Source organism: Oryctolagus cuniculus, chromosome 15 (genome assembly GCF_051225735.1).
Source record: "Oryctolagus cuniculus isolate XC-2025 breed Fujian yellow rabbit chromosome 15, ASM5122573v1, whole genome shotgun sequence".
NCBI lineage: Eukaryota > Metazoa > Chordata > Mammalia > Lagomorpha > Leporidae > Oryctolagus > Oryctolagus cuniculus.
This window is the reverse complement of record NC_142881.1, coordinates 74,536,467-74,563,069: the sequence shown is the minus strand read 5'-3', so window position 1 is coordinate 74,563,069 and position 26,603 is coordinate 74,536,467. Positions and strand designations below refer to the sequence as shown.

Here is a 26,603-nt window from a genome sequence, read left to right as displayed (position 1 = left end):
CTACTGAGGGGGTGACAGTTTCGATGGATTCGGTGATTTGATGACTCAGCAAATTGATCTCCAGCAAATTAACTCTCAGTAAGTTGACTTTTGGCAAATTAGCCTTTCGATAAATTAGTTTTCATTGAGTTGACCTGGATACACGGGCAATCTAAGCTCCCAAGTGATATTTAGGATGGAATACCAACCAGGGGCAAAGAACGACTCACATTTTTCTTATATTTTAAGGGAACTGGGACTCGCTGACCTAATCAGCGTGTGCACTGATATACGAATGCCTGTGCCTGCACACATGCTCTTTCTTCTTTAAAAAGAGATTTATTTATTTGAAAGGCAGAGTTACAAAGAGACAGAGGCAGAGAGAGAGAGAGAGAGAGAGAGAGAGAGAGAGAGAGAGAGAGAGGCCTTCTATACGCTGGTTTATTTGGCCACAACGGCCAGAGCTGCACAGATCCAAAGTCAGGAGCCAGGAGTTTCTTCCAGGTCTCCCACATGGGCACAGGGGTCCAAGGACTTGGGCCATCTTCTGCTGCTTTCCCAGGCCATAGCAGGGAGCTGGATTGGAAGTGGGGCAGCTGGGACTTGAACTGGTGTCCATATGGGATGCTGTTGCTGCAGGCGGTGGCTTTACCCACTACACCACAGTGTTGACCCCTCTCTCTCTTTTAACAAAACATGCGGTGGCTGTGTTGCAGCAGCCCAGAATCTGGAATGACTGGGCAGCCCTCAAGACAAAGAAGTGAGGATGACAGAATGAAGCCTGTGGCCACTTGGAGACCAGGGAGGGATGAGAAGCCTGGATGCACGAGAGCGATGCTTACCAGGGAAAAACAAAACCCAAAACCAAATGACCTGGTTGAGAATCAAGTTCAGGGGCATCACCCGGGGGCCTAGATGGCAGCAGCCAACACATGCTGAATACCTATTGTGCATGCTGAGCCACCTAAGGCTTGCACCAACCTTGGTGGTGAGCACAGCCATCCCTGGGTAGCGGCAGATACCAAAATCCATGAATGCTCAAGACCCTTACAAAAGCCAGCAGAGTATTTGTGCATATAATCTGTGCACTTCGTTCCACACACTTTAAATGATGTCTATACTGCTTACAGTATCAACTATAATCTAGGTGCTGGGTGAATAGTGGCGATACTGTATTGCTTACAGAATACTGTCAAGGAGACAAAAGGTTGTACACGGTCAGTGCAGAAGCAAGGTTTGTTCTCTGAACAAACTTTCCATGTGTGGTTGGCTGAATCCCCAGATGCAGAACCCACAAATGTGGAAGACACAGATGAGACACTCAAGAACAGAGATGTGAAGCCACTGAGTCAGTGTCACACAGCTAAGGAATGGTGGAACTAGCATTTAAATCCCAGGCCCTTGGGGCCAGCGCAGGCCCTTGTGGTGTAGCAGGTTAAGCTGCTGTGGCCATCTGGGGAGTGAACCAGTGGATGGAAGATATCTGTGTGAGTGTGTGTGTGTGTGTCTCCCTGTCTGTAACTCTGCCTTTCAAATAAATAATTAAAAAGAAATCCCAGGTCCAAGCCACACTTGATGATCATAACTTGGTCTCCACCCAGTGGACAGCTGGGGAAGGTGGTGTTAGCACCATAGCCATATGGTGTGCGGCCCAGCCAGACCCCAGGCGTGGGAAGAAGCTAGTGGCAGGGAAGGCTCCGGAAGACACTCAGCTCCTGCTCTGTGCAGGGACTGGGTCAGCCTCTCCCAACAGGCCTGAGATTTGGGCACCGTCCCTGGTGGGCAGGGAAGGGAACTTACGCTGGAGGGAGGGCCCTCTGCACACGAGTGGAGCCAGAACCAGCTGTCGGTTGGAAGCGAACAAAAACTGGTCGTGCTCTGGGGGCTGCGTGGATTTTCTGAGCTGAGGTAGGCGTTAGGTTCCAGCAGGTCAACGGCCTCTTGGCCCAGTGGCTGGACCCTTGCACTTCCCGGGAGTGGAAGGAGACTCCACCGATCGCCCCTGATGTCTGGGGGCTGCCAGGAGCATGCACCCCTTTCCCGAGCCCCTCCCAGCTGCCAAACTCAGCCCACTGAGGCATTTAATTAGGCTGTCATTGGACTGCTTATTGGATGTCAGCTCTCTGCCGTAACTGCTGTCTGATTAACACGCTGCCATGTGTGGCCGGGTGCCAATTAGACACCCAAACGGTCCCTCCTGTGTTATTGCCCCCAACAAGACAATCGTGCGTTTCTCAGCTCAGTAACCTGGGAGTTAATTGTATTGTGAGTCTTTCAGAATGAGGGAGCCCAGAGAGAACGCCTGGGCCCATATTTAATGGATGTGCTGCTCTGATGTGGCGAAATCTTACCTTATGATCGCTCCCTTCCTGAGAAATTGGATTGTTCTTTTGTGGAAAGCTCAGACTCCGGGAGGTGTTGGTACCACACTTGGGCACACACATAGGACAGGAAGGAGCTGGACAGGGTGAGGAGGGACAGAAGAGAAACAGGGAGTCAGCTTCCCTCCCTCTCTGCCCAGGCTGAGCATCTCTGCATGGGGTGGACAGCAGGGCGCAGGGGCGAGGGTGTGCACTGTGTACATGGTACTGATTGCAGAGGACAGAATGCCAGCCCTGCGCCATCTACACCCCACAGGAGAGAAATGACAGCTATGTGGCGGTTCAAAGCCCTGAGGCCTGCCACAGAGAGGAAAGAGAGAAGTACAAGAGAGGAGGCCTCCACCTTGGCCACAGGGAAGTGTGCCCTGTGTCCAGGTATCGTGGTCAGCTCCCCTGCACCCACTGAGGCTGGGACCAGGCCTGGAGCAACTCAGCTGTGCTAGTGGCGCTGTTAGATTCTGCCAGTAGGGGGCGCTAGAGGGAGGCTGTGAGGCTGGCAGAGGAAGTGTGACTCGCAGCTTCTTGTGGTTCGCTCCCCAGATGGCCCCGAAGGTCAGGGCTGGACCAAGCCAAAGCCAGGAGCCAGGAGTTTCTTTCATCTATCCCACATGGGTGCAGGGGCCCAAGAATTGGGTCATCTTTCACTGCTTTCCCAGGCACATTAACAGGGAGCTGCATTGGAAGTGGATTAGCCGGCACTCAAACCAGAGCCCATGGGGTGCAGGTGTTCCAGGCGGTGGCTTAACCTGCTTTGCCACAGTGCCAGCCCCCAAAGTGAAAGACAACGCATGCTAAAAATTCTTTATATCAGGCCGGCGCCACGGTTCAATAGGCTAATCCTCCACCTGCAGCACCGGCACACCGGGTTCTAGTCCTGATCAGGGCACCCGATTCTGTCCCGGTTGCTCCTCTAACAGTCCAGCTCTCTGCTGTGGCCCGGGAAGGCAGTGGAGGATGGCCCAAGTCCTTGGGCCCTGCATCCGCATGGGAGACCAGGAGAAACACCTGGCTCCTGGCTTTGGATCAGCGCGGTGCACCAGCTGCAGCAGTCATTGCGGGGTGAACCACTGGCAAAGGAAGACCTTTCTCTCTGTCTCTCTCTCTCTCACTGTCCACTCTGCCTGTCAAAAAAACAATTCTTTATATCAGTGAAATTGCCCAGCTGAGACCACAGAGCCCACCCCTGCCAGCCGTGGGCTTCATAAGGAAGGGATCTGCTGAGCACACCTGACATGGAAGCCTGCAAAGGACTCGGGCACAGGGGAGAGTGGGGGGCAGGCTGAGCAGCCTCAGTGCACAGCCCTGGGGACAGCCGCACTCTTCTCAGGCCCCATTTCCTGCCCCACCCCCGGGCACATCTCTCCACCTCCCCATCACCCTTCCCAGGAAGCTGAAGTGAGCTGGCAGCTCCACACCTGGCAGCCCACCCAGGCTTGGTATCCTAAGCTCTTTCAAACTCCTTGGAAGGAGCCACGGGGAGGGGGGGGCAGGGGCAATGCAGATCAGACCACAGCAGGAGACCCCAGCCCAGAGCAGCGTGGCTGCCAATCAAGTGGAACTCTTAGCAAAGCCTGGTGGATGTATAGAAAGGAAGAGGAAAGGGCAGGGGTTGTGTGGGGTGGTTCCTTGTGTGTACTGAGACAATGGTGGCTTTGAGACAATGCAGGCAGCTGCTCTCATGCCCTCTCATTATGGGCCATGACCCTCCCTTTTGCAAGCTCCTCCTCACTTTCACCCAGTGGGCAATGCTCCCTGCACAGGTTCTCAGCATCGGCTGCACTTGATGCTCATCAGTGCTCAAGAACTGTGACCCACCTGACCTCAAGGCTAAACCAGATCCAGGGGCCCAGATCCAGGCTTCACTGTGGTTTGAAGCCTCATCACTGTCACCACTCACACCTCCACCCCACATAATCTAGTACACAGCTAAGTCTGATGCCACCAACCTGAGGCAGCGATTTCCAAGACTGGTAAAGCAGTGGCATCACCTGGGAGTTCAGGGTCACCTGGAGGGCTTGTTACACCAGACCACTGGGCCTCCTGCAAGTCTCTGACTCAGGACATCGGGGGCCTGGGGGTTGGTATGTCTCACTCATTCCCTGGTGCTCTGCTGCTGCTGCTGCTGCTCTGGGGGCCTCACTTTGACAACCACTGCCCTAGAGTAGACAGATTGTGTCAGAATGGCTGGGCTGGTGACTCCAACTAGAAACCAAGCTCAAGGCTATGCCCCTAGGCCTGGGAGTCCCCAGGGAAGGAAGGCCCACATCTGGACCCTGGTCTGTGCTGATGTGGCTGAGTCTAAAGAGCTCCCCCCACCCCCCACTCCACCGAGAGCAGGTGATTCAGGAAGGCACAGACATAATCAGAGTCTAGGTAGCCTCAGCTGGATGCTCCCCTTGGATTCTCGCTGGGAGGCAGCACACACCATTCCTCTGGGGACTTGTTATAGAAGGAGCCCAGGTGATGCACTGGTTTGGATGTGGTTTGAGTGTGTCCCCTCAAGTGTCATGTCAGAGACTTGATCCCCAGCCTGGTGATGTGGGCAGGGCCGGCTGCAAGGTAACTGGGTCCCTGGGGCTCTGCCCTTGGAAGGACTTGATGTAGCCCTCCATCCCCCCTCCATGGTTGGTTCCCATGACAACAGCTGTTAAGAACACAGGCCTTGCCCAGACCCTCTCTGGCTGCCTGTCTGCTCCACACCTGCTCCACCCCTGTGAGGCTGGACCACAGGTGTTGCCTCATCTTGGGCTTTCAGCCTCCAAAACTGTGAGCTACATCAGCTTCCTTCCTCCAGAAAGCAGCCAACCTCGCAGCAGCAGCAGACTGGGGGCCTCTGGGTGCTGGCCTCCAAGTTCATCTCCTCATTGCAGCCTGAGACCCATTAGCTCGACTGCCAGCCAGCACCAAATACAAACTTTTACACTTCTAGTTATTTTAAAAAGAGCTCAAGTGAGCAGAGCTTTGAGCCACTTGGACACAACGAGCTTTGCCTGCCCTCTGCACCCAACAGCTGTTACCCATTGATAAGCCTGGGCCTGGCACTCAGAGCTCTGGGCTCAGCACCTCCTCCCCACACTGCTGAGACTTCACCTGGACTTCACACAGGTGCCCTCCTTCTCTGGGAGTTCCCTGGCCTGCCTCCTCTTCTGAGCGCTGACCTTGGGTGTCATACAGGCTCCTGTGAGGGACTTAAACACACAAACACACACACACATGCACTGACATGCATGCTCACACACACACATGCATGGACACACACACTCGGGTTGCTTGACTTGCTGGGAGGTGGGGGGCTCGGAGGGGGGTAGACGGGGCTGTCTGCTCTGAGGAACCCACGGGTCCAACCTCGCTTGCTCACCCCCTTAACTGCACTGAGGTCTTCCGCCTGCAACAGGAGCATTTAACACCGTCACCCTGCTCGCTCCGTGACAGCCATGCCTACATCCTCCTCCGTCGCCATTAATATAGAAGCTGCTGCGTAACGACACCAAGCCCCGCTGCGCATTGCCTGCCGGAGACCTCGTTACAAAGGAAACCACCCTGTTATCTGGGGAAATTGGAAGTAGTGTCCCTGGCCCAGGGCAATTTGCCCTCTCGATGTCATCACACCGCGTCCTGGGAGGTGCTGCTCTGGTGCACTCCTGCTCCCCAGCCTGGGATGTGACCTGGCAGAGGGGCCTTTGGACTCCAGCCGTGGGGCATCATGGGGGACCTGTCAGGGGCACAACTCTGACAGCTCTCCCTGGCATGTTTCCTCTTTGCACGGAGCAATGCCCAGGAAGCATGTGGGATGGCAGGGGGTGGGGAGGGCTCCAGCCTTAGCCAGAAACCTTAGCTGCCATCCCTATCTTGCCCAGGTCAGCAGTGAGGGAAGGAGGGGAGGCCAGAGTGCTGATCAAGGCCCAGCCCTGATGCCCCCAGAGTCCTATGGAGGGCTGCTGTGGGTCACACCACCGAGCGGAACCTTGAGTCTCTGCTCCCTACCCCTGAGTTCTAATGGTCAATCTGCCAGGGGAGTGGCCTGGCCCTGGCCCGGGCCCACAGGCTGCACATCCTGGCTGGAGGCTGGAGCTTCAGGATCCCTGTGCTGGGCCCAGACCCTGCCCACAATACCCACGATGGGACCCAGCACCAGCTCCTCAGCCACACCTGTCCAGTGTGAGCATGCTGGGATGGCCCTGGCCTTGGCTCTCTGCAGGAAACAGGACCTTCTGAGCCAGGGAGAATTTGGGGGTAGAGAACGCAATGCCTGCTTTTTGCACCCACATCTGGGCTGGTAAAATCCACACCCGCTGCTGCAGTGCAGGAGTTGGGATTGGGGAGCTCCTGGCCCGTGCAGACAGAGTGTAGCCACACGGAGGGCAGGCAAGCGCCCCTCTGAGGGCACAATGGTCAGAGAGCAGAGGCAGCCGTGGGGGCTGAGGGTCGGCAAGGGGGCCACAAGTCCAAGGATGGGAAATGGCAGTTTCCTCCTGTGTGGGCAAGGCACGGGTCCATCAGGGACCATCTCAAGTGCCCAACAGAACCAGGTGAGGGAACTTACCTGAGTCTGTGGGGGGAGGGGCTGGGAGGTGACCTGGAGGACCACACCCCCAACATCCGTGGGGACCGTTCCTCCCTCCTGTGTCCCCAGATGTGCAGCCCCCTAGGGGCAGAGTCACACATGCACCAGGGGCTGAGCAGGGTTCGTGTGCACAAGGGGCAGCCTGTGTGGGGTGCAGCCACATCAGCAGCCTCAGTGGGAGCCACTCACCCTTAAAGGAAGCCGTGGGAAGGGTGAAAAGAAATGGCCCAGAGCAAGGCCCAGATGCAGAAGCACCGCCCAAGCACTGTGTGTGCACACCTCTGACTCAGGCCGGCTGCCTGCAGCCTCCTTGTCTGTGGGGGCGTGGCCCTGTCTGAACCCAGTGGTGCAAGGTCAGCTTTCCTGGAACCTCCTCTGAAAACCAAGCTCAAGGGAGGGCCTGGTTTCAGCTTCTCTGCCCCTTCCAGGGCCCCTACTGCCAAAATCCCACACTCTTGGTGACAGAGGGAGGCCCAGCCCGGCTCCTGAAGCACAGACAGGCACAGAACTCAGAGATTCTGGGCTCTGCCTGTCAGCCAAGGAGATAGCACAGCCATTGGAATTGGGTGACACCTGGTGGTGTGGACAGGAATGACACCCTGGAAAGCCAGGCGCACCTGAGCTGTACCCTGAGGGGTGGCAGCACAGACTCCACCTGGCTGCCGGCAGGATAGGCTGAGAAAGACGGAGGGAAAGATGGTGCCACTAGCATCAGCTCTCCTCCAGGCTGGCGCTCTGGCTGCTCCCGCAACAAACGGGCCCTGCCTGGGCCAGCCTTGGCCCTTCCTCACTTGCTGCAGCTAACGGAAAGTAAGGCAGGGGCTGGGGTCACCGTGCTCTCCAGTGCCAGAGAAGCAGCTCAGAAGTTGCTGCCTGGGATGGGGAGCAGAGGTCCCCGTCCTTGTCCTGTCTGGTACATGGCAAGGTCACTGTGGGCCAGCTCAGCTCCCAGTGTTTCCTCTTTGCTTCTAGCAGGTCAGTGAGCAGACAGGTGCTGGGAGCACGGGCAGTGAGGGGAAGACGCACAGCCCCAGGCCACACGGAATCCCCAGCGGAGCTCTGGAGCACAGGAGAGAGTGGCCTTTGAGAGACACAGAGCAGAGTCACCCTGGGGAGGAGACGCTCTCCTTTCTTCCTGCAGGAGACCTGCCCTGGGCCCCAGAGCAAAGACAGGACCGCTCACACACACAAGACACAGGCGTGGGCACACATTGCACACCATTCACCCACCCCCCCCCCACACACACACAAAGACACAGGCATGTGCACACATCACACACCATGTACCCACCCATCCACACACACAGGCATGTGCACACATTGCACACCATGCACCCACACACACGCGCGCGCGCACACACACACACATAGACACACCACCCCTTCTCGTCTTTCCATAGCACGTGTCACCATTCAAGTTCTAAACACTCATCTCACTCCCTGTGCCCCTATAGGGCTGCCCAAAGACATGTCCGGGGCACCAAGTGCCAAGAAGACAGAGCACAGCCCGTCCAGCCTGGCTCAGCCTGGCCCAGCCTGGCCCAGCCTGGCCCAGCCACTCACTCAGTGGTGCCTCCCAGGCTCCAAGCCATGTCCTCTGCAGGGCACTGTGTAGTTTGACCGCGGACATTCAGACCGACCCGTGGGGCCAAACCACCCGGCCAGTGCTGGGTGTCTCAGCAGGGCCTTCTCGCCATCCACGTCCTTGATTCGGACCCAGTGAAGACCTCATATCTCTCTGGCTGCCACTGGTAAGCATCTCTAACGTGACGACTGGCATTTATGAGGGGAATGCCATGTGGGAGGTACCGTGGGCAGTCACCGAGCTACCCAGGGGTGTGCCGAGAACTGGGTGTGACACACAGACTGAACTGAGGTCCTGCAAGAAACCCATCGGCGTAGGCTGCCTTGGAGCCAGCTGCTATCTTTGGGGTGTGGCCAAAAATTCCTGAATTTATGATGTGCTGTGCGCCAAGGCCTCTTGAGCAGTTCTGTCCATTTGGTCACTACAGAGAGCATGGTGCCCTGGGAGCTGCTGGCATTCAGCTGATGTGTGTGAGAGTTCGGTAATGATGGACTGAGAATCGGCCAGAGGAACGTGATTCAGACTCCTGGGAAACGGACTGAGTGCTGCAGCACACAGTGCAGGGGGGAGGACACCCACTGTGATGAGTTCAAGTACGCTGACTCCTGTGTGCTGAGAGTGTGTGCGTTTGTATGCACCTGGGATTTTCTTATGTTTTATTTATCTGACAGGCAAAGTGACAGGGCCGGGGTGGGTGGGAGGGAGAGCCTTCCATCTGCTAGTCCACTCCCCAGTTGCCTGCAACAGTTGGGGCTGGGCCAGGCCAAAGCCAGGAGCAAGGAACTCCACCCAGGCCTCCCCACGTGGGTGGCAGGGGCCCAAGCACTTGGGTTATCTTCCAGTGCTTTCCCAGGGGCATTAGCAGGGAGCTGGATGGGAAAAGGAGGCAGGACTGGATCCCAGGGTGTCCACAGGGCAGTTTACCCCATGGCACCACGACGTCCTGCCCCGGCACTTGAGATTTTGACCAAAGCTCTATGCCCTGATCTCCCAGCCCCCCAGCCTTTTCCAAATGCAAAAAAAAAAAAAAAAAAAAAAAAAACCTCTGCAGAGTTATTCCTGGTACAAGAGCAAACCAGAGCCTGCCTTGGCCAGTGAAGTCCAAACCCTGGTCCCCACCACTGGGATGAGCTGTGCACACCTGGCGATGGAGGACGTCCTTTCCGCAGAGTGACCACGCCAGATACATGGGGTTGTCCATTTCGGACTCCAGAAAATTGCTCCACCCCCGCTTCCTCCTTTCCCACTGTGACTCAGCCCTACCTCCTCCCGAGCACTGCTGAGAGCGCCGGGTGTCCCAGCTGATGGAGCACAGTTGTTGGGGACTTGAAGCATCCAGATTCTCCACTTCTAACTCAGCTTTAGTGTCTTCCACATCAGATTCATGAAAATCCCCTCCCGGCCCAGCCTGCATCTCAAGGGCCAGGACCCTTCCCTTCACAGTGCTGAGGACACTGGGGGCTCCTGAGCCCTGCAGGCGAGGAGCCCAGCATCACCTTCCCCCAACCCTTCCTCTTCCTCCTCTCTCTGAAGCCAGGAAGGGGGAGTGGTTTAGACCAGCACACTGGACTAGGAATATGGTGTCAGCCACACAGGCAATTTAAAATTCTTTAGATGTCACATTATAAAACATAAAAATGGGAAATAATCAATTTTCTCTAATGTAGCATACATTTCAAAATGGAATGAGTGTAAGAATTCCTGCCATTGGACCATTTACAGGAGGTGGTGTGGGTCTCACTCTCAGAGCAGCCCCTGAGGCTGTGCAGCCTGATTGGACAGGGCAGGTAGAGAGCTCACCCTGGGAGTCAGCACCAGCATGGCCACTCCCCAAGCCCCAACCAAGGGGCCGGCCCCTCAGTGCTGCCTGTGAAACACAACTGAGTTAGAACTGCTATAAATATGGGTGCCAGGCCGGAGAGGCCCAGTGGGAGTTCACTGACAGCTTCTCAGGGCATTCCTGTCCTCAGAGTCACCCAGGGACAGGACGCAGAGGCCCAATCCCTGTTCCTCTACCACCAGACACACAGGGACCCCAGGCGGCTTTTCCAAATAAATCAGCTTCCACACCGAGAGCACCCAGGTGTTTTTAGTGCTGCTGCTGTTGAATTGTAATGATGCCAAGCCCAGGAAAACTCTTGTGAGGAACAGGTCTGCTTTTTACTGGGCAGTGACGATGCATGGGTTTCCTTTTTTGCCTTGGTTCCCAGGAGACTCGCAGCTAAGTCTGTTCTCAGTTTAAAAAATATCGCCTTACCCACACCTTTATTATTCCTTAGCTGTCTTCCTTTCAGTCTTAGTTTAATACTTCGGGGATTTCTGCAGGGTTTCCATCTTGTGACACTTTTAAGAAACTGCAGTCACTTGGAAATGAATGTGGTGTGTACTTGTACGGAGATCTGCATCTCTGACCTCTAGGTGGCACTGTGGGATAATAAAGCATACCAGCTTCAGCCTTCATCAGGGCCTGGTCCGCTGGGCCAATACTCCATGGAAACGGACAGAGACGTGGAACAGCCTTGTGATGAAGCGCATGGGCTCCTGACACACGTGGCCTGACTGCGAGTGCGTTTGGGCCATTCACTAGCTGTGAGCTCAGCCCGGCCAACTTCAGAGCCTCAGCTTCTTCCTCTCTGTAACGTGGAGACGCTGCTGCCAGTGCCACAGGATTGCAGCACGCGTCAGGGCAGGATGTAAAGCACTAACGACCACGCCTGGCACACACACCCGTCCTGAGTGGTAATCAACACAGGAAGCAGCAGACACCTGGTATACCAATGCGCCTGTGAGTCTGTGTGATGTTTCTGTTGCCGCTGTTATAACTTTGAGATACAAAGAGAGACCAGAGAGAGAGCTCTCTCACCCTCTGGTGCATTCTATAATGCCTGCAACAGCCAGGGCTGGCTGGACCAGGCCAAAGTCATGGGCCTGGGACTCAGTCTGGGTCTCCCACCTGAGTGGCAGGCACCCAATTAGTTAAGCCATTGCCTCCTGTGTACCTGGGTGCACACTAGCAGGGAGCTGGAATCAGGAGTGGAGCTGGGACTTGAAGCCAGCTCGGCTGGCCTCCGCAAGCACTATAACAAACAACTATTTTCTTTCTCTAAGATTCATTTATTTATTTGAATGGGAGAGTTGGAGAGAGAAGGAGACAGAGAGAGATTTTCTACCTACTAGTTCACTCCTCAAATGGTCAAAATGATAGGGGCTGGGCCAGGCTGAAGCCAGGAGCAAGGAGCTTCAACTGGGTCTCCCACGTGGGTGCAGGGGCCCAAGGACTTCAGCCATTCTCTACTGCTTTCCCAGGTGCATTAGCAGGAAGCTGGATTGGGAGTGGGGCAGCCGAGACTTGAACTGGTGCTGTTAGGGGATGCTGGTGCCACAGGTGGTGGATTAACCTGTTATGCCACAATGCTGGCCCCCATTTTATTTTCTTATGAAATACCTATGTGTTTAAATTCATGGGGTTTTAACTTATAGCTAATTGTAGATTCACATGTATGGCAAGAAACAGTGCAGGGGAGTGTACGTCGTGGCACGGGGCTACGCTGTTGCTGAGACACCTGCATTCCATGGCAGGGCACAGGCTGCGACCCGGCGCCTCTGCTCCGATCCAGCCTCCTGCTAACGCATCCTAGGAGGCAGCAGATGACGGCTCAACTGCTCGGGCCCCTTTCACCCATGTGGGAGACCCAGATGGAGCTCTTGGCTTCAGCTGGGCCAGTCCCAGCTGTTGGCACTTGGGGATTGAACCAGCAGACAGAAAATCACTCTGCTCCTCCAGTAGATGAAAATACACTTTTTTAAAAATAGCAAATAATAGAGCTATCTCTTGTGGATTTTACTAAGTTCCCTACAGCGGTAGCATTTTGTACAGCTATGCAATAGAGTATGTCAGCCAGGACACTGAACCCAACCCAACCCATGGAGCTCTGAGATGTTTGAAGTGGGCCCCCATGGAGGAGGCAGGATCGCCCCCCCGCCCTGCTGTTCCCCGAGTAAGAGACGGGACAGGGTGGAGGTGACGTGGGGATGAACAGCCGAGAAAGATGCCTCAGACACGCTCTCACCACCTCTTCCCAAGTGGAGCAGACCCCACGCCACGTGGGTCACACATGCCTCTGTGCAGAACTTGACAAAACAATCCCACACGTTATGGAATTACACAAGACCATCAACAGCCAGGAGGACTTTGAAAAAGCCTGGCAGGAAGTAAGCCGGAGGGGGTGACAGCTCTTTCTTGAGAATACCACCATGATGACCTGTGACACATCTGGGCTCCATCCCGGCTGCTGACCCAGCAAGTCAAGGACACACACGCCTGTGAACTTGTCTTTGCCTGCCTTTCCAGTTCCCCCTTGCACCGACAGTAAATCTGGCGGGGCCTTCATTTACAACGCTGAACTCTGTTTTGGACAAACAGTATTATTATGTGACCACACCTTCCCCCCACACCTCGGGGAAACAAACCCCCAAACTCCAGGCTTCCTTTGAGACTCCCTGTGTTTTCTATGGCTTTCGGGCCTCACAGTCAGGCCTGCTCAGTTCCCTGGGCCTCCACAGTGTGATACAGGGTGGTATCCAAAGAACTCTATTAAAGCAATCTGAGGTCATGGGGGGCCCAGGCAGTAGCACCTCCTGTGGTATGTGCTGGAGGAACAGGGTAGGAGTAACACGCTTACAATTTCCAGATGGCTCTGAGAACTAGGGGGTCCCAGAGCCCCTCGCCGACACTCCCAGGCCACCAGGCCCATTGGCTGCCAGTGAGCATGGGCCCCACCCTCCTCTCCCTCCCCAGTGTTCAGAGGCTGCTCTGGTTCACAGCTGCTCTTCTCCTGGGTCACTCAGGACCACAGTGAGGGTCAGGGCCCCAGGGAGCCAGTGGCTCCTGTATGACTGGCTTCAGTTACATACGACTTAGGAGGGAAATGGGGCTGTGCAATCAGACAAGCAAAGGGTAGGAAGGCAACCACATGGGAAAGGAAGGGGCAGAGCTGTCCTAATTTGCAAATGGCAGGATCTTCTATGTAGAAAGCCCCACAGAATCCATAAAAGCATTATCACAACTAATCATTATGCACCGTGAGCCTCAGGATGAGATTAATATGCAAAAATCGGGCCGGCGCCGCGGCTCACTAGGCTAATCCTCCGCCTAGCGGCGCCGGCACACCGGGTTCTAGTCCCAGTTGGGGCGCCGGATTCTGTCCCGGTTGCCCCTCTTCCAGGCCAGCCCTCTGCTGTGGCCAGGGAGTGCAGTGGAGGATAGCCCAGGTGCTTGGGCCCTGCACCCCATGGGAGACCAGGAAAAGCACCTGGCTCCTGGTTCCTGCCATCGGATCAGTGTGGTGCGCCGGCCGCAGCGCGCCGGCCGCGGCGGCCATTGGAGGGTGAACCAACGGCAAAGGAAGACCTTTCTCTCTGTCTCTCTCTCTCACTGTCCACTCTGCCTGTCAAAAAAATAAAATAAAATAAAATAAAATAAAATAAAATAAAAATATGCAAAAATCAACAACCTGAAGAGTACAGTCTCTTTCACAACAGCATCCATAGAATACAATACTTAGATATGGATTTAATGGAAGTGTAAGGATTGTACACTGATAAATATAAAACATGACTGATGGAATAATTGAAGAGCTATTTCATGCTTGTGGACTGGAAGACTTGGTATTGGTAAGGTGACTGTTCTTCCCGAATACTTATCAAAATTACAGTGTGCATTTTTGTAGAACTTGACAAGATACTGCTAAAACTTACATGCAATTATAATAGATATGAATGCGGGGGAGGGGAGGTCGGCATTTGGCCTAGTGGTCAAGATGTGTGTGTCCCACATCGGAGTCCCTAGACTCAAAATCTGGCTCTAGCTCCTGATTTCAGTTTCTTGCTAATGGAGACCCAGGGTGGCATCTAGTGTTGGCTCAAGTACTCGGGGTTCTGCCACACCTCATGGGAGATGTGGATTGAGTTTCTGACTCCTGGCTTCAGCCCAGCCCAGCACCAGCTGTCGCAGGCATTTAGGGAGTGGATGGAAACTCTCTCTCTCCTTCTCACCCTCTGCATTTATATATTGTTCTTTCTGCTTCACAAATGAAAAATTAAAAAAGCATCAGGAATGGCCAAAATAATTTTAAGAAACAAGAGCAGAGTTGGAGCTTTCTATCTTTGTAACTTCAACATTGACGGTAAAGCTACATTTCTGAACCCAGTGTGGACTAGCACGAGGACAGACACATGGACCCACAGAACAGACTGACTCCAGAGTAAAATTCTTATAGTTGTTGACAGTGTATTTTCAGCAAGGTGTCCTCAGGACAACCCAGTGAACAAAGGGCAGTCTTTTTAACAAATAATGCTGGGAAACTGGATATCCACATGCAAAACCCCTTACCTCACACCATACACCAAAACTATCTCAAAATAGACCAGAGATTTAAACATAAGAAGTAAAACAATACCAACTTAAAATGTTTATATTTTATATATCTTATATATGTTGACTTATTTGAGAGTCACGAGAGATCTCTAGTCATTTATTCATTCCCCCAGATGTCCACCAGGAAGCTGGGGACTCAGTCCAGATCTTGCATGTGAGTGGCAAGAACTCAATGACTTGGGCCTTCACCTGCTATCTCCCAGGGTCTGCATTAGCAGGAAGCTGGAGTCAGGAGCCAGATATCGAATCCAAGCATTCTAAGATGGAGAAGATGGAGATGTTGCATGTCTTAACTGGCTGGCATCTGAACTGCTGGGCCAGGCACTCACTCTGACAACTTAACTTTCAGATGACACAGGATGAAGTCTTCAAGAACTTGGACTTGACAAAAATTTCTTAGATATGGCACCCAAGGCACAACACAGCCAGAATACAGATCAACCTGATGGCATCAAAATGGAAAACTTCTGTGCTCCAAAAGCCGTGAAGACAAGCAACGGACTAGGAGACAATGTCTGTAGAACATAAATCTGATAAATGTAGAACATAAATCTGAGAAATAATTCACACCTTGAATACAAAAAAAAAAATCCTTCTAAAAGATAAGCAAGCAAAGGCTTGAGCAGGCATTTCACCAAGGATGAGCTCTGAATGGCTAATAAGCACATGAAAAGATGTTCAACTTTATCAGTCATCAGGAAAATATCAAGCGAAACCACACTGAGACACTATTTCACACCCAAGAGGATGGCTATATTAAAAGACGGTAACAAGTGCTGGTGAGGATGGGGGGAAGTGGGGACCCTCCTGTGTTGCTGGTAGGGACATAAAATACTGCAGTTACCTTGGAAAAGCTTGACAGGTTCTTAAAAAGTTAAACAAAGATTTGTAATTAGATCCAGGAATTCCACTTTTAGTATTCTATCCAAGAGAAACAGAAATGTATGTGCAAATAAAGACTACACACGAATGTTGTTAGCAGCACTATTCAAAATATACCAGATAGAAAACAATACAGATGTCCACCAACTACTGAACAGACTGACTAAATGTGGTCGGTTGCACACAATGGACAATCATTCAGCAGCAAAAGGAATGCACTGATTCACACTATGACTTTGGTGCTACATGGAAGAAATCAGACATGTATAATTTTGTGTTTTTTTTTTTAAAGATTTTATTTATTTGAATGGCAGAGTTAGAGAGATCCATCTTCTACAGCTGGTTCACTCCCCAAATTGCTGCAACAGCCAGGAGCCAGGTGCTTCTTCCAGGTCTCCCATGTGGGTACAGGGACCCAAGCACTTGGGCCATCTTCTGCTGCTTTCCCAGGTGCCTTAGCAGGGAGCTGGATGGGAAGTGGAGCAGCTAGGACTTGAACTGGCACCCATATGGGCTGCCAGCATCCCAGGTGGCAGCTTTACCCACTTTGCTACAATGCTGGCCCCTATGATTCCATTTTTAAGAATGTTTGAGAGGCAGAGTGACAGAGTGGAGGAGAGACAGGAAAAGAAATCTTTCATCTGTTGGTTCACTCCCAGATGTCTGCAACAGGCAGTGCTAGGCCAGACTGAAGCCAGGAGTCAAGAACTTCGTCTGGGTCTCCTACATAGAGACCGAAGTACTTGGGCCATCATCCACTGCCTTGCCAGGTACACTAGCAGGAAGCTGGAACAGAAGCAGAGGAGTGGTGACTTGAACTGGCACTTTGACGTGGGATGCGGCCTCACTGGGGTGATGGAATGTCCTAAAACTGCTTTAGGATGAGTGAGGCCCACCTGGTACATTTGCCAAAAAGTTCTCTGAACTGTACACTTGTAACAGGCAAGTTATAGATGTAGAATACGTCTCAGTAAAGTACAGCTGTCGCTCAGTGTCTGCAGGGGGCAGCTTCCCAGGTGCCTCATGGACACTACAGTAAGCCACAAGCCATAAGGTGCTGAAGCTCCTTATATGAAAGGTCTTCAAAAAGTTTGTGGAAAATGATTATGATAGAGCGGTGCATTGATTTCACAATGGGACAGGGGCTTCCAACAAAACAAACTTATCGTTTAATTCCATTCCCCCTCTAAACTTCATGCAAGATGATCATAGAAAGGGTATAAGTGCCTGCCCATAACATACACTGGTTCCTCTGTCTGCTTTGTCATCTCCTGATGACACAGAATCCAATACAACGTAAATGCTTAGAAATGGTTATCATACTGAATTGCTTAGGGAACACTGGCAAGAAGAAAGTCTGTACCAATGTCCAGCACAGATGGACTTTTTTTAAGAAAACATCTTCAAGTCTCCATTGGTTTAATCTATGGGTGCAGAACCCACAAGACAGAGGAGGGCCACTTAAAAAAAAAGAAAGTGAATTAAGACCCCATAGCTTTGAAAATCCAACCCATGCTGAAAAGACGATTTCACTCCTTACCAGTGAGCGTGCAGCTGGTGGAAGGGACGGGCTGATAGGGCATAGTGTCTTCCCTGTTCAGAGTTGCTCCGTCTTCAAACCACACGTAACACAGGATACAGAGTCCTAATGGAGATGGAGCAAAAGCCTCTGGCCTGCTGGGAACACTCCAGGGCTGGCAGCAGAGGAGAGGGCGCGCAGACTCTGCCTTCAGGCAGCAGAGCAAACGCAGCAGCTTCTCCACCTCCCCCAGCCATGGAACCTGGGGCCCCGGGCTGCAGGAGTCTCCCCTCACCCCTGCGTCCAGCGGAGAACCAGATGGTGCAAGCACAGGGTACAAAGGCACTTGCCTTTGACGCTCCGAACGTGACTCCCAAGTGGCAGAACAAAACAGCTTGGTATGGGAGCTTGTTAAGAAAAAGGCAGAATACTCATCTTCCCACTGGTCACGTGACTTTAAGGTCGCTACGAGGAATGAGGTGGTGAGGTCTGGCCCCAGGCAGCAGTTGCAGAATCACAAGAGCAGAACGGCAGTCATGGGGAGAACTTTATTTCTTTGTAGAAAACAAGTCAAGGGTTCTTGGTCCAGGATCTCCCCTCACCCCGGTTCTGGACAGTGTGCGGTCTTCAGCATTTGTGCCTCAGGGGAGGACCACCCAGCCGTGATGCCGCTGAGAGCTGGGCACCTGGACTCCACTTAGCGCAGGCTTTCCACACCCTCCCCAGGCCACAGGAGCTTTCGCTCAGCACGAAGGAAGTCAGAAGTGCGTGGTATAACCAAAGGCATGGGTCTCCCTCCTTGGTGCAAATACGGAGAGGAGAACTGTGTGGCCAGAGGAATCAAATCACAGGAATCCTCCAGTCCGTAGTGAGTGCTGGGGCACAGCCCTGGCGTTTCCCTGTCCTGGTGTCTAGCACCATGGGACCGTACTTTTAAAATCTAGCCAGGGAGAAGTGTTTGGCACAGCAGTTAGTTAAGCCACCCTTGGAACACCTCCATGCCATACTGGAGTGCTCAGGAGGCAGTAGGTGAAGGCTTAAGTAGTTGGGTCCCTGCCACCCATGAATGATGGGTGTGGGATGGAGCTCCAGGCCTCCGGGGAGTGAATCAGTGGATGGGAGATCTCTCTTTCTCTATGATTCAAATTAAATAAATATTTTAAAAATCTGTCCAATTGCATGATACATCCTGACATACCAGGTATAAAGGTCTGGTTGCCATAGTAAGAGCTGACACCCACAGCACACAGTCCTGCCACAGCAGGACTTAGCAAAGAACTGCTCAATCTATTAAGATCTTCATTTATGGCACTCCTGTTGGGGGAGGGTGTGGACAGAACCAATGACTAAAGACAACAGGGGCCAGTGTGGTGGCACAGCTGCCTGGGCTGCTTGCCCATGAGGCTGGCATCCCATATGAGCTCAGGTTCAAGTGCCAGCTGCTCTACTTTTAATCCAGCTCCTTGCTAATGCACCTGGGAAAGCAGCAGAGGATGGCCCAAGTGCATTGCACCCTGCCACCTGCCACCCAAGTAGGAGACCTGGATGGAGTTCAAGGCTCCCGGCTACTGCAGCAGCATTTCTTGTGGAGAATGAAAGCAAGGCGGTTAGCTTCCACTCCAGCCACTGCCTTCCAAACGTCCTTTTGTCACAGGCCAATATCCACTCTTTTACCACTTGAAATATTACTGGAACTTAAAAATATTACCAAAGAAGTACTCTTCACACTCAGGAAGGACTGACATGGGAATGAACCTGTGTGAGGATTAACAGGCTCTGGGAGACAGCGATAGCAATGTTATGTCAGGAAACTAGGTGCACATGTGAGAACTGTTGCTACCTGTTTTACGCACAGGATAGATATTAATGTGAGGGTTGTGTGGGGGAAAGCCACAAAGACAAGGTCTCCTGGGTGATCTGGATTCCTCAGAGACTCCATGGTCAAATTAAAAAAAAAAAAAAGGCAAGTAACCAAGACAATCAACAAGACCATATCAGATTCTACTAGGGAAGGGGATGGAAGGGAAGCAAAGCCTGAACCTAAGTACCCAAGTGTGAATGTCAAAGGCAGACTTCAGGGGTGGGCGGGGCACTTGGCTCTGTGGTTAAGAGACCCCTTGGAAAGCCCATATTTCCCAAAAAGTGCATGGGTTCAAACCTCAGCTCTGGCTTCTGTTTCCAGCTTCCTCTTAATATGTACCGTGGAAAGCAGCAAGTGATAGTCCTCTGCCACCCAGATGGGAGACCTGGTAACTGGCTTTGGCCTGGCCCACCCTAGACTGTTGTGGTATCTGCGGAATAGAACCAGCAGATAGCAACTCTGTATGGGCTGAGGTTCTAAAGGGAAACATGGCTTCCAATAGTTAAGAAACCTCAAAATTAAATCTTAAGAACCAAAGGCAAGGCCAGCGCCACGGTTCACTAGGCTAATCCTCCGCCTAGCGGCGCCGGCACACCGGGTTCTAGTCCCGGTCGGGGCGCCAGATTCTGTCCCGGTTGCCCCTCTTCCAGGCCAGCTCTCTGCTGTGGCCAGGGAGTGCAGTGGAGGATGGCCCAAGTGCTTGGGCCCTGCACACCATGGGAGACCAGGATTAAGTACCTGGCTCCTGCCATTGGATCAGCGCGGTGCGCCAGTCGCAGCGCACCGGCCGTGGCAGCCATTGGAGGGTGAACCAACAGCAAAGGAAGACCCTTCTCTCTGTCTCTCTCACTGTCCACTCTGCCTGTCAAAAAAAAAAAAAAAAAAAAAAAAAAAAGGAACCAAAGGCAGAAGGCAGAGTATGTAATAATATTCCCTACGCCTGAAGGAAATGAAAACACTCAATCAACCACAAGTAAACACAACACAGACTCAAAGAGAAGAATACAAAGGAATTTGGTGGAGGGGAAACCAGCTAAAAGTTTTGCTGTTACATGCAAAGGAAGATGATGAACAGGGATGGAGTCGGTCCCCCGTGGAGGCTGGGTGTGCCCCCTGGGGGGGACAAGAGCTTCACTCTGCACACCCAGCAGCCAGCATGAAGACATCCCACCAAAACTGCCTCAACCTGTTTAAAAATGAAAAAGCCAGAATTATTTAACTCCAGCTTAACCACCTTTTCTGTGGGAGAAAAGGACTCAGGATGGAAAACTCTGGAACCAAGAGCATAAATGAAGAAGTGGCAATAACTAGGCTCAGTGACAATAAAACGGGCAAGTTCTGAGACACTGAAGAACTTGCTGGTAACTTGGATGGCCCTACAGTCGGTACACAAGTGGTAAGAGGTAGTAAATGCCATCAAATTTATCACTCGTGGAATTTCCTTCACTCTTTTTCTGGCATTTATGTAAGTGAGCATTTAGGATTAACAAGCCCTATCACTGCACTAACTTTTTATATCTTACATATGAGGACCAGCACAACTAACTAAATGGGAAAATAAAAATTTATAGATTCTTGTTTTGTTCTTAACATTAGGCAAAATTTCATTAAACATTTTACCTTTCTTGTTTCAAGCTATTTTGTATATGCAACGTTTAAAAACAGTAAGACAAATTAGTTAAAAATTGCAATAGTGTTTTCCTGCTTTGTACAGCATTGTAACCCATAGTGCTATTGCTTCTTCAAATATCCATTATCCCACTATTTGTCTGAGATACACCAGACGTTCTAATAAAAGGGAAAATGAAGCACTTATTACAAATCGGTGAAAACACCGTCCAATATTACTCAATTTGCAACTCCATTAGGGCTTGGGGAGTGATGTGGGGGTAGCAAGGAGCGTGGAAAATAAAATATCAGAGTTTGAAAGAACACAAGCAAATGAACAGTACCTTAGATCTTTGTGGAGAAAACATATGAGAGAAAAAGTCAAATATGGAAGTCAATGTGGAGAAGCACAAGAGCATTTTTATAATTATGAACTTTATTTTTATTTACTATGCCAACATTTTCAAGAAAGAGACTTTACATCTGGTTTTTATAATTCATTTTACAGGCGAATTCTAATATACAGAATATACTCTGAACGTGTTTTTAAAACCAATGGGAAAAACAATACTGCAAGTATTATTTTTGTTTTTAGTTAGCAACAACTTAAGAGACTTCGAATTCTTAGGGTCAGTATTAGTGTTATGGCAATGCTTTATACCAAGGAGAAAGTGGGTGGCTTTTCCCCAACAAGGTTAAATATACCTAATTAGTCACGTACTTGTAGATTGGCACCCACCATCAAAATCATTTATCCGAATGTATCCTTCTGAGTTGCTGCAGCAGAAAACTTCAAGGGCGATATGGAACAATCATTAGAAAACACAGTTCAAGCATCAGCAAGGCCATCATCCCCAAGGAGAGACATCAGATATCTGGATTCTAGCTATGATTAATTTTCAAATGTGTGCCTAAGCACACAAACATAATATAACCCCAACCGAGTTAGCAATACAGCAACTACCATGTGAGACGAAGAGGAAAGAGGCACGGTGCTGCAGCCTGACTGACCAGCACTGCAAACCTGTCTGGTGGCTCCCAAGGACATCCCTGGGGCCCCGGGGACCAGGAACCAGCAGGCTGGCTCTGCCCAGAAACCAAGAGTGCACCTGTGCATTTAGAAGTGACTGTGTGGGGGGACCACGTTCTCTCTGATGCACTGAGTAAAACGAGTCAAATACAAAGGGGACATTGGAACAGTCAAAGAAAACGCAGGGTTTTTATGGGAAAAGTGCCATGCTGGGGGACACAATTCGGTGAAAGGCTGTACTGATATCTTCAAATAGCACAGTTACAGGGAAATTCATTCCAACAAACAAAGCCTCACCCAGTAGGAGGCATTTTGATATTTCAGGCACAACTCTAAGCAATTAAGCTCATTTAAAGTGCAGATCTGGTATTTTCCTTCATTTTCAGATTTTTACTTGTTAAAATACCTAGAAAGTTCCCTAATATCTATATAAATACAATGAACAGTAGCCTATATGTCTGAAAATATTGCACAAATGAAAACACGACTCCAAAAGAAAAAAAATGCTAGGTGGTCCCCGTTACTATGAACATTCTGAATGATGTAACTCTGTAATCCTTTGTTAATGCCTTAAATCATGTGCAACTATAACGATCAACTCCTTAGGCCAAGCTTTCCTTAAAAAATTTGGTATGTATACCATGAACAGCCAAATACATCATTTTGCCTACATCACTAAACTTTCTCTTCCACAAACAGGAAACTCAACCAACCCCAGAAAACGTCCCCCTCCAGACTGAAAACCCTCATGTCAACATCTTCACCATGATCACAAAGCTAAGACAATAAGCGATCCAAGTTCCTGTGGAGACACATTTGGCGCAGCGCTGATTTGCAGACGCAGATCTGCGGTGAGCTCCGACTCCTCAGCAGAGCCAGGGCCTCGCTTCCACCTCTCACTTAACACTGACTAAGGAGCAGATCAGCAGGATACTCGCAGTTTTTTAAAGGAAACTGCAGGCCAATACTTCATGTTGTGTGCAAGCAATTTAGATATTTTTCTCTTAGATACATTATGCTTCATAATTATATTGATGAGCCTATCTTCTGCTAAGATTAAGGCTCAACAAAGGTACAGAGAAGTTAAACTGACAGGCTTAACATGTCTGTAAGTTCTTCAGGGAGGAAAAAAGAGCAGGAAAGACATCAGAATAAATCAATGACTGGAGTCAACAGATGGTTATGTAATGGACAATAAAGACATTTCCCTCAGCCTAGGGAGTTAAAAACAAATTTGAAATTTAAACTCCTTAAGAGTCTGTATCAACTTCTAAATCAACCGAAAATCTACTAATTCATTAGACTGTTTTACTTTGGGGAAATCAAGAATGATAGTATCCTATATGCAATATGGGGTCAGCTTTCTTTCTCCATTGAAATGGAAGACCACCCACGTGCCCACTCTTAGCTGCAGCCATTGTGGCCCCCTCTGTGGACAAGGAAGTATTTGCTGCTACGTCCGAGGGAGGACTCATCTGCACTATGTGAGGGACCCGCTGCACTGCAGGGCCTCTCCTGTGGAAGCGCTGCTGCACAAGGCGGAGAGCCTACTGCGGCGCTGAGCACTTTTTACCAAATCTAACAATGATTTCTATCTACCGAACAGCACAGTCGCTGGATGACTGGTGCTCTGACAGGTAAGGGAAGACTGCGTCCAATGGCAGCACACACTTCCTTTGAAATTCCCACTCAAGCACTTGCTGCTGTTCCTCTCTCACAAAGGGACAGCCAAGTCCACCATCTTAAAGACACACATCGTAAAGGAATCCCTAGAAATTTGAATGAGTCACTTTCTTGGCTTCATTCTTTCCAGTACATTTTTGGTCCACTGAGCAAAACAAAAATTGGTCATGTACGGTGATCTGTCTAAAAACTATTCATGCTGATTGAAGCAGCTGCAGAGGTACAGCCTAAATGTGGCGTGATGTGAAGGACAGGAAGACACGTTCACTGCACTGTCTGACAAGCGGCCTGCAGGATGGTTAAGTTCGTGCACATGGTTGCCTGGAGGTCCCACAGCTGCCTTCTGCGGCACAATGGAATAAATAAGCATAGTGCCTTTGAAATACCTTTGAATAAAATACAATTCCTATCTCAAATTCTGTTCTCCTTCCCAAATCTACTCTTCAAGAAATTCTCATTCAAACGTACACCAACCAAAATGGGAAACCTAGGAAACCCAGAAGAACTAAACCATTATGAATTCTAGCTTTCTCAAATGCATAATTTTTAAATTTATAATTTTTCTTAAAATATTTTCACTTGTTTTGCTATAGAAAATAAGTTTTAAATCCCTATGTATGGGATATTTACACCCCATCCAAGTTTTGTGCAAATATTTCAAGTCCATTATTCCAGTCTTCAGATATTGGCAGAAAGTCAATAAATATAAATATTATAATAAAGACTTAATTCATGATACATGCTGTGGAACCTTTAAAAAGCTATATGAATCCATAAGCTTATGGAGTTCAACACTGAAACTCCTGCACTAACATATGTTACAATTTCAAGACGTAGCTCACTCTCCAAAATTTACCCTACAGTAGCAATGTGAACACACACAAAGGGGCTGTGGCGAAGAATTCCTGTGTGTGAGAAAAACATGATATCAAAGCAACACATGATTGGTTTATAAATAATACGAGACATTTTCAGTCTGGGGATTTAGGTAAATGAAGAAACAGTAAACTAGTTTGATGATCCTAGTAGGGAAAAATAAGACTTACATAGACTTCCCATTAAAAGCCTGATCTCCTTTATTCATCACAAAGCTTTTGCATAGACCTTTAAAATATACAAAACACTGGCCAGAACTCTGCTTACAGACGACCATCATCCATGATCACCACGTCTTTAGTTCCAATAGTAGCCATGTTCACAGGAGAGACAAGTGGGAAGGGGTGAGGTTTGGACAACCACAAGGAATACGGACTTAACAGGACTCATCTGCTAAGTGGCTATTGTGAGTTTTCTGATGTACAGCAAGTGGATACATGGTGACAGCCTTTGGTGGACCTCTGGGATGGGTAAGCAAACTTGTGTTTACCTGAGACAAGATGCTCAATTGGTACAGACTTCAGCCCAGGCTATAAAGTGGAAGAGCCCAACTAGTAGAAACTTCCACATTTTAATTGTAAGATTTGCAGGCTTTCAATGGAACCTCCACCGTGGTAGTAAACTGTACGTAAAGCTATTACAGAAGACTGTGTTTCAAAACACAAAGTGGCAGGTGATGGCTATGTACTTAATGTATCTTTGGTTTAGGAAGACGAGAATAACGATTGGATGCCAAACAATCCCCAGGATGCAAGTTGCCATTCGGATTCTGCATGATTTCTTTTTGTCGTGTGAGTGGCCTTGGGATGCTGGTCTTGGCCTGGACATTTTGAGGCTCTATTCGGGGGGTGCTTACTTGTTTCTGTTTGAAAGAGCAAGAAGGGGGGCGGAGCTTAGACACTTTCAGATTACTTGCAAGATTTGTTGGACTAGATGTTGGCTGAAGTTTTGCTGAATGACATGGTGCGATTATCAGTGACTTCTTACAAGTGGGAGGAGTCCGATTTGCAGATGATTCCGAATCTGGAGGAGGTGCCAAAGAATTCAGAATGGATGGCTTTAAAAGCTGCAAAGACTTGGGCTGAGAAGGGTAGCCCACTGGTGGAGACTGATCTTGTCCAACTCTCTCAGCCTGGTCTACTGTACTTGATTGAGGAGCTGTCTGAAGAGAAGTAGCTACAAACTGCATGTCACTAGGTTGATTCTTTGCCAAATGATAAGGCTCTTGAGCATTCACGGTCACATTCAAGTTTGCTTCAGAAGGTGTCCTCTTAGCCACATCCATCATGAACTGTGGGCTTGACGGAAAAGGCCGGTCTTCCAAACCGCAGTTGCTTTCTTGCCGTAAGCTGTGCGTAAAGCTTTCATCCAGAGGTGCGATGCCCTGATGCGTGCCCTGGGCTGCGCACTCACTGCGGGCCTCGGTAGGTTGCGGCTTTATTAGTTTTCCCTGGGCGTGGTCTGTGGGTCTGGGAAGGCTGCTGGAAGGCTGTAGTACTTGAGGCTGTTAAAATTGAAAACATTAGCGAAAATTTATCTGAAAAATAGTACCCAGGACTAATGTAAGTAAAGTTTTAATCAGGCTGTGTTGACATTTATGCTTTAATATGGAAAGTATTTTTAACAGTTAAAAAAGAAATAATATAAAAGCAAATTTATGAGACACATACAAGAGTGATAATGCAAAAAACAATGATACAGGCAGTTAACACTAAACAAGACTCAAAATTAAATGCGGGAAAAGAAAACCATAAAATACCAATTTATCATCAAATAAAATCGCTGCCTTAATAGATTAAGTATTTACAACCTTATTTTTAAGAGCCTGACAGAATGATTTCTAAAGCACATTGGTTTAATCACCACAAAGTACTCAGATATTAACTGGTGACCTTCAGAGTATCACCCATTTGAAAAAAGAATTTCTTTAAAGTTGTATACCACACTATCAAGTGCTGTGCCTTAAATTACAATTCCAGCAGAGAAACATGCTTTATATTCTCGGTTTATGCTCCAAAAAGAGGCCAATACACTTGGCACACACTAGCCTACCTTTACCATTCTCATGGAGAAGTCGGAGGACAAAATGCTCCAAAGCTTATCTGCTCTGTGTCATCGCCAGCACAGCTGACACGTTACATGCACAGCGTGCACCACACTCAAGAGTGAAGATCCATGTAGTAAAATGAACATGAGCAG

General features: G+C 49.9%; 1 protein-coding gene across 15 annotated transcripts in view; it reads right to left on the bottom strand.

The window, feature by feature from the left end:
• Window positions 1-2,198: 2,198 nt before the first annotated feature.
• Window positions 2,199-26,603, bottom strand: part of CCSER2 (coiled-coil serine rich protein 2) — a 158,992-nt gene continuing 134,587 nt past the window's right edge. For 12 of the 15 annotated variants that reach the window (XM_070057963.2, XM_051833007.3, XM_070057960.2 and 9 more), the window contains one exon: window positions 21,234-25,908. In XM_070057963.2, the coding sequence (XP_069914064.1) occupies window positions 25,814-25,908 (95 nt within the window). In that variant the 3' untranslated portion in view covers window positions 21,234-25,813. Of the gene's footprint in view, window positions 2,438-21,233; window positions 25,909-26,603 lie in introns of those variants that run through there. The other 3 variants (XM_089314124.1, XM_089314123.1, XM_089314125.1) reach the window with 1 other exon arrangement.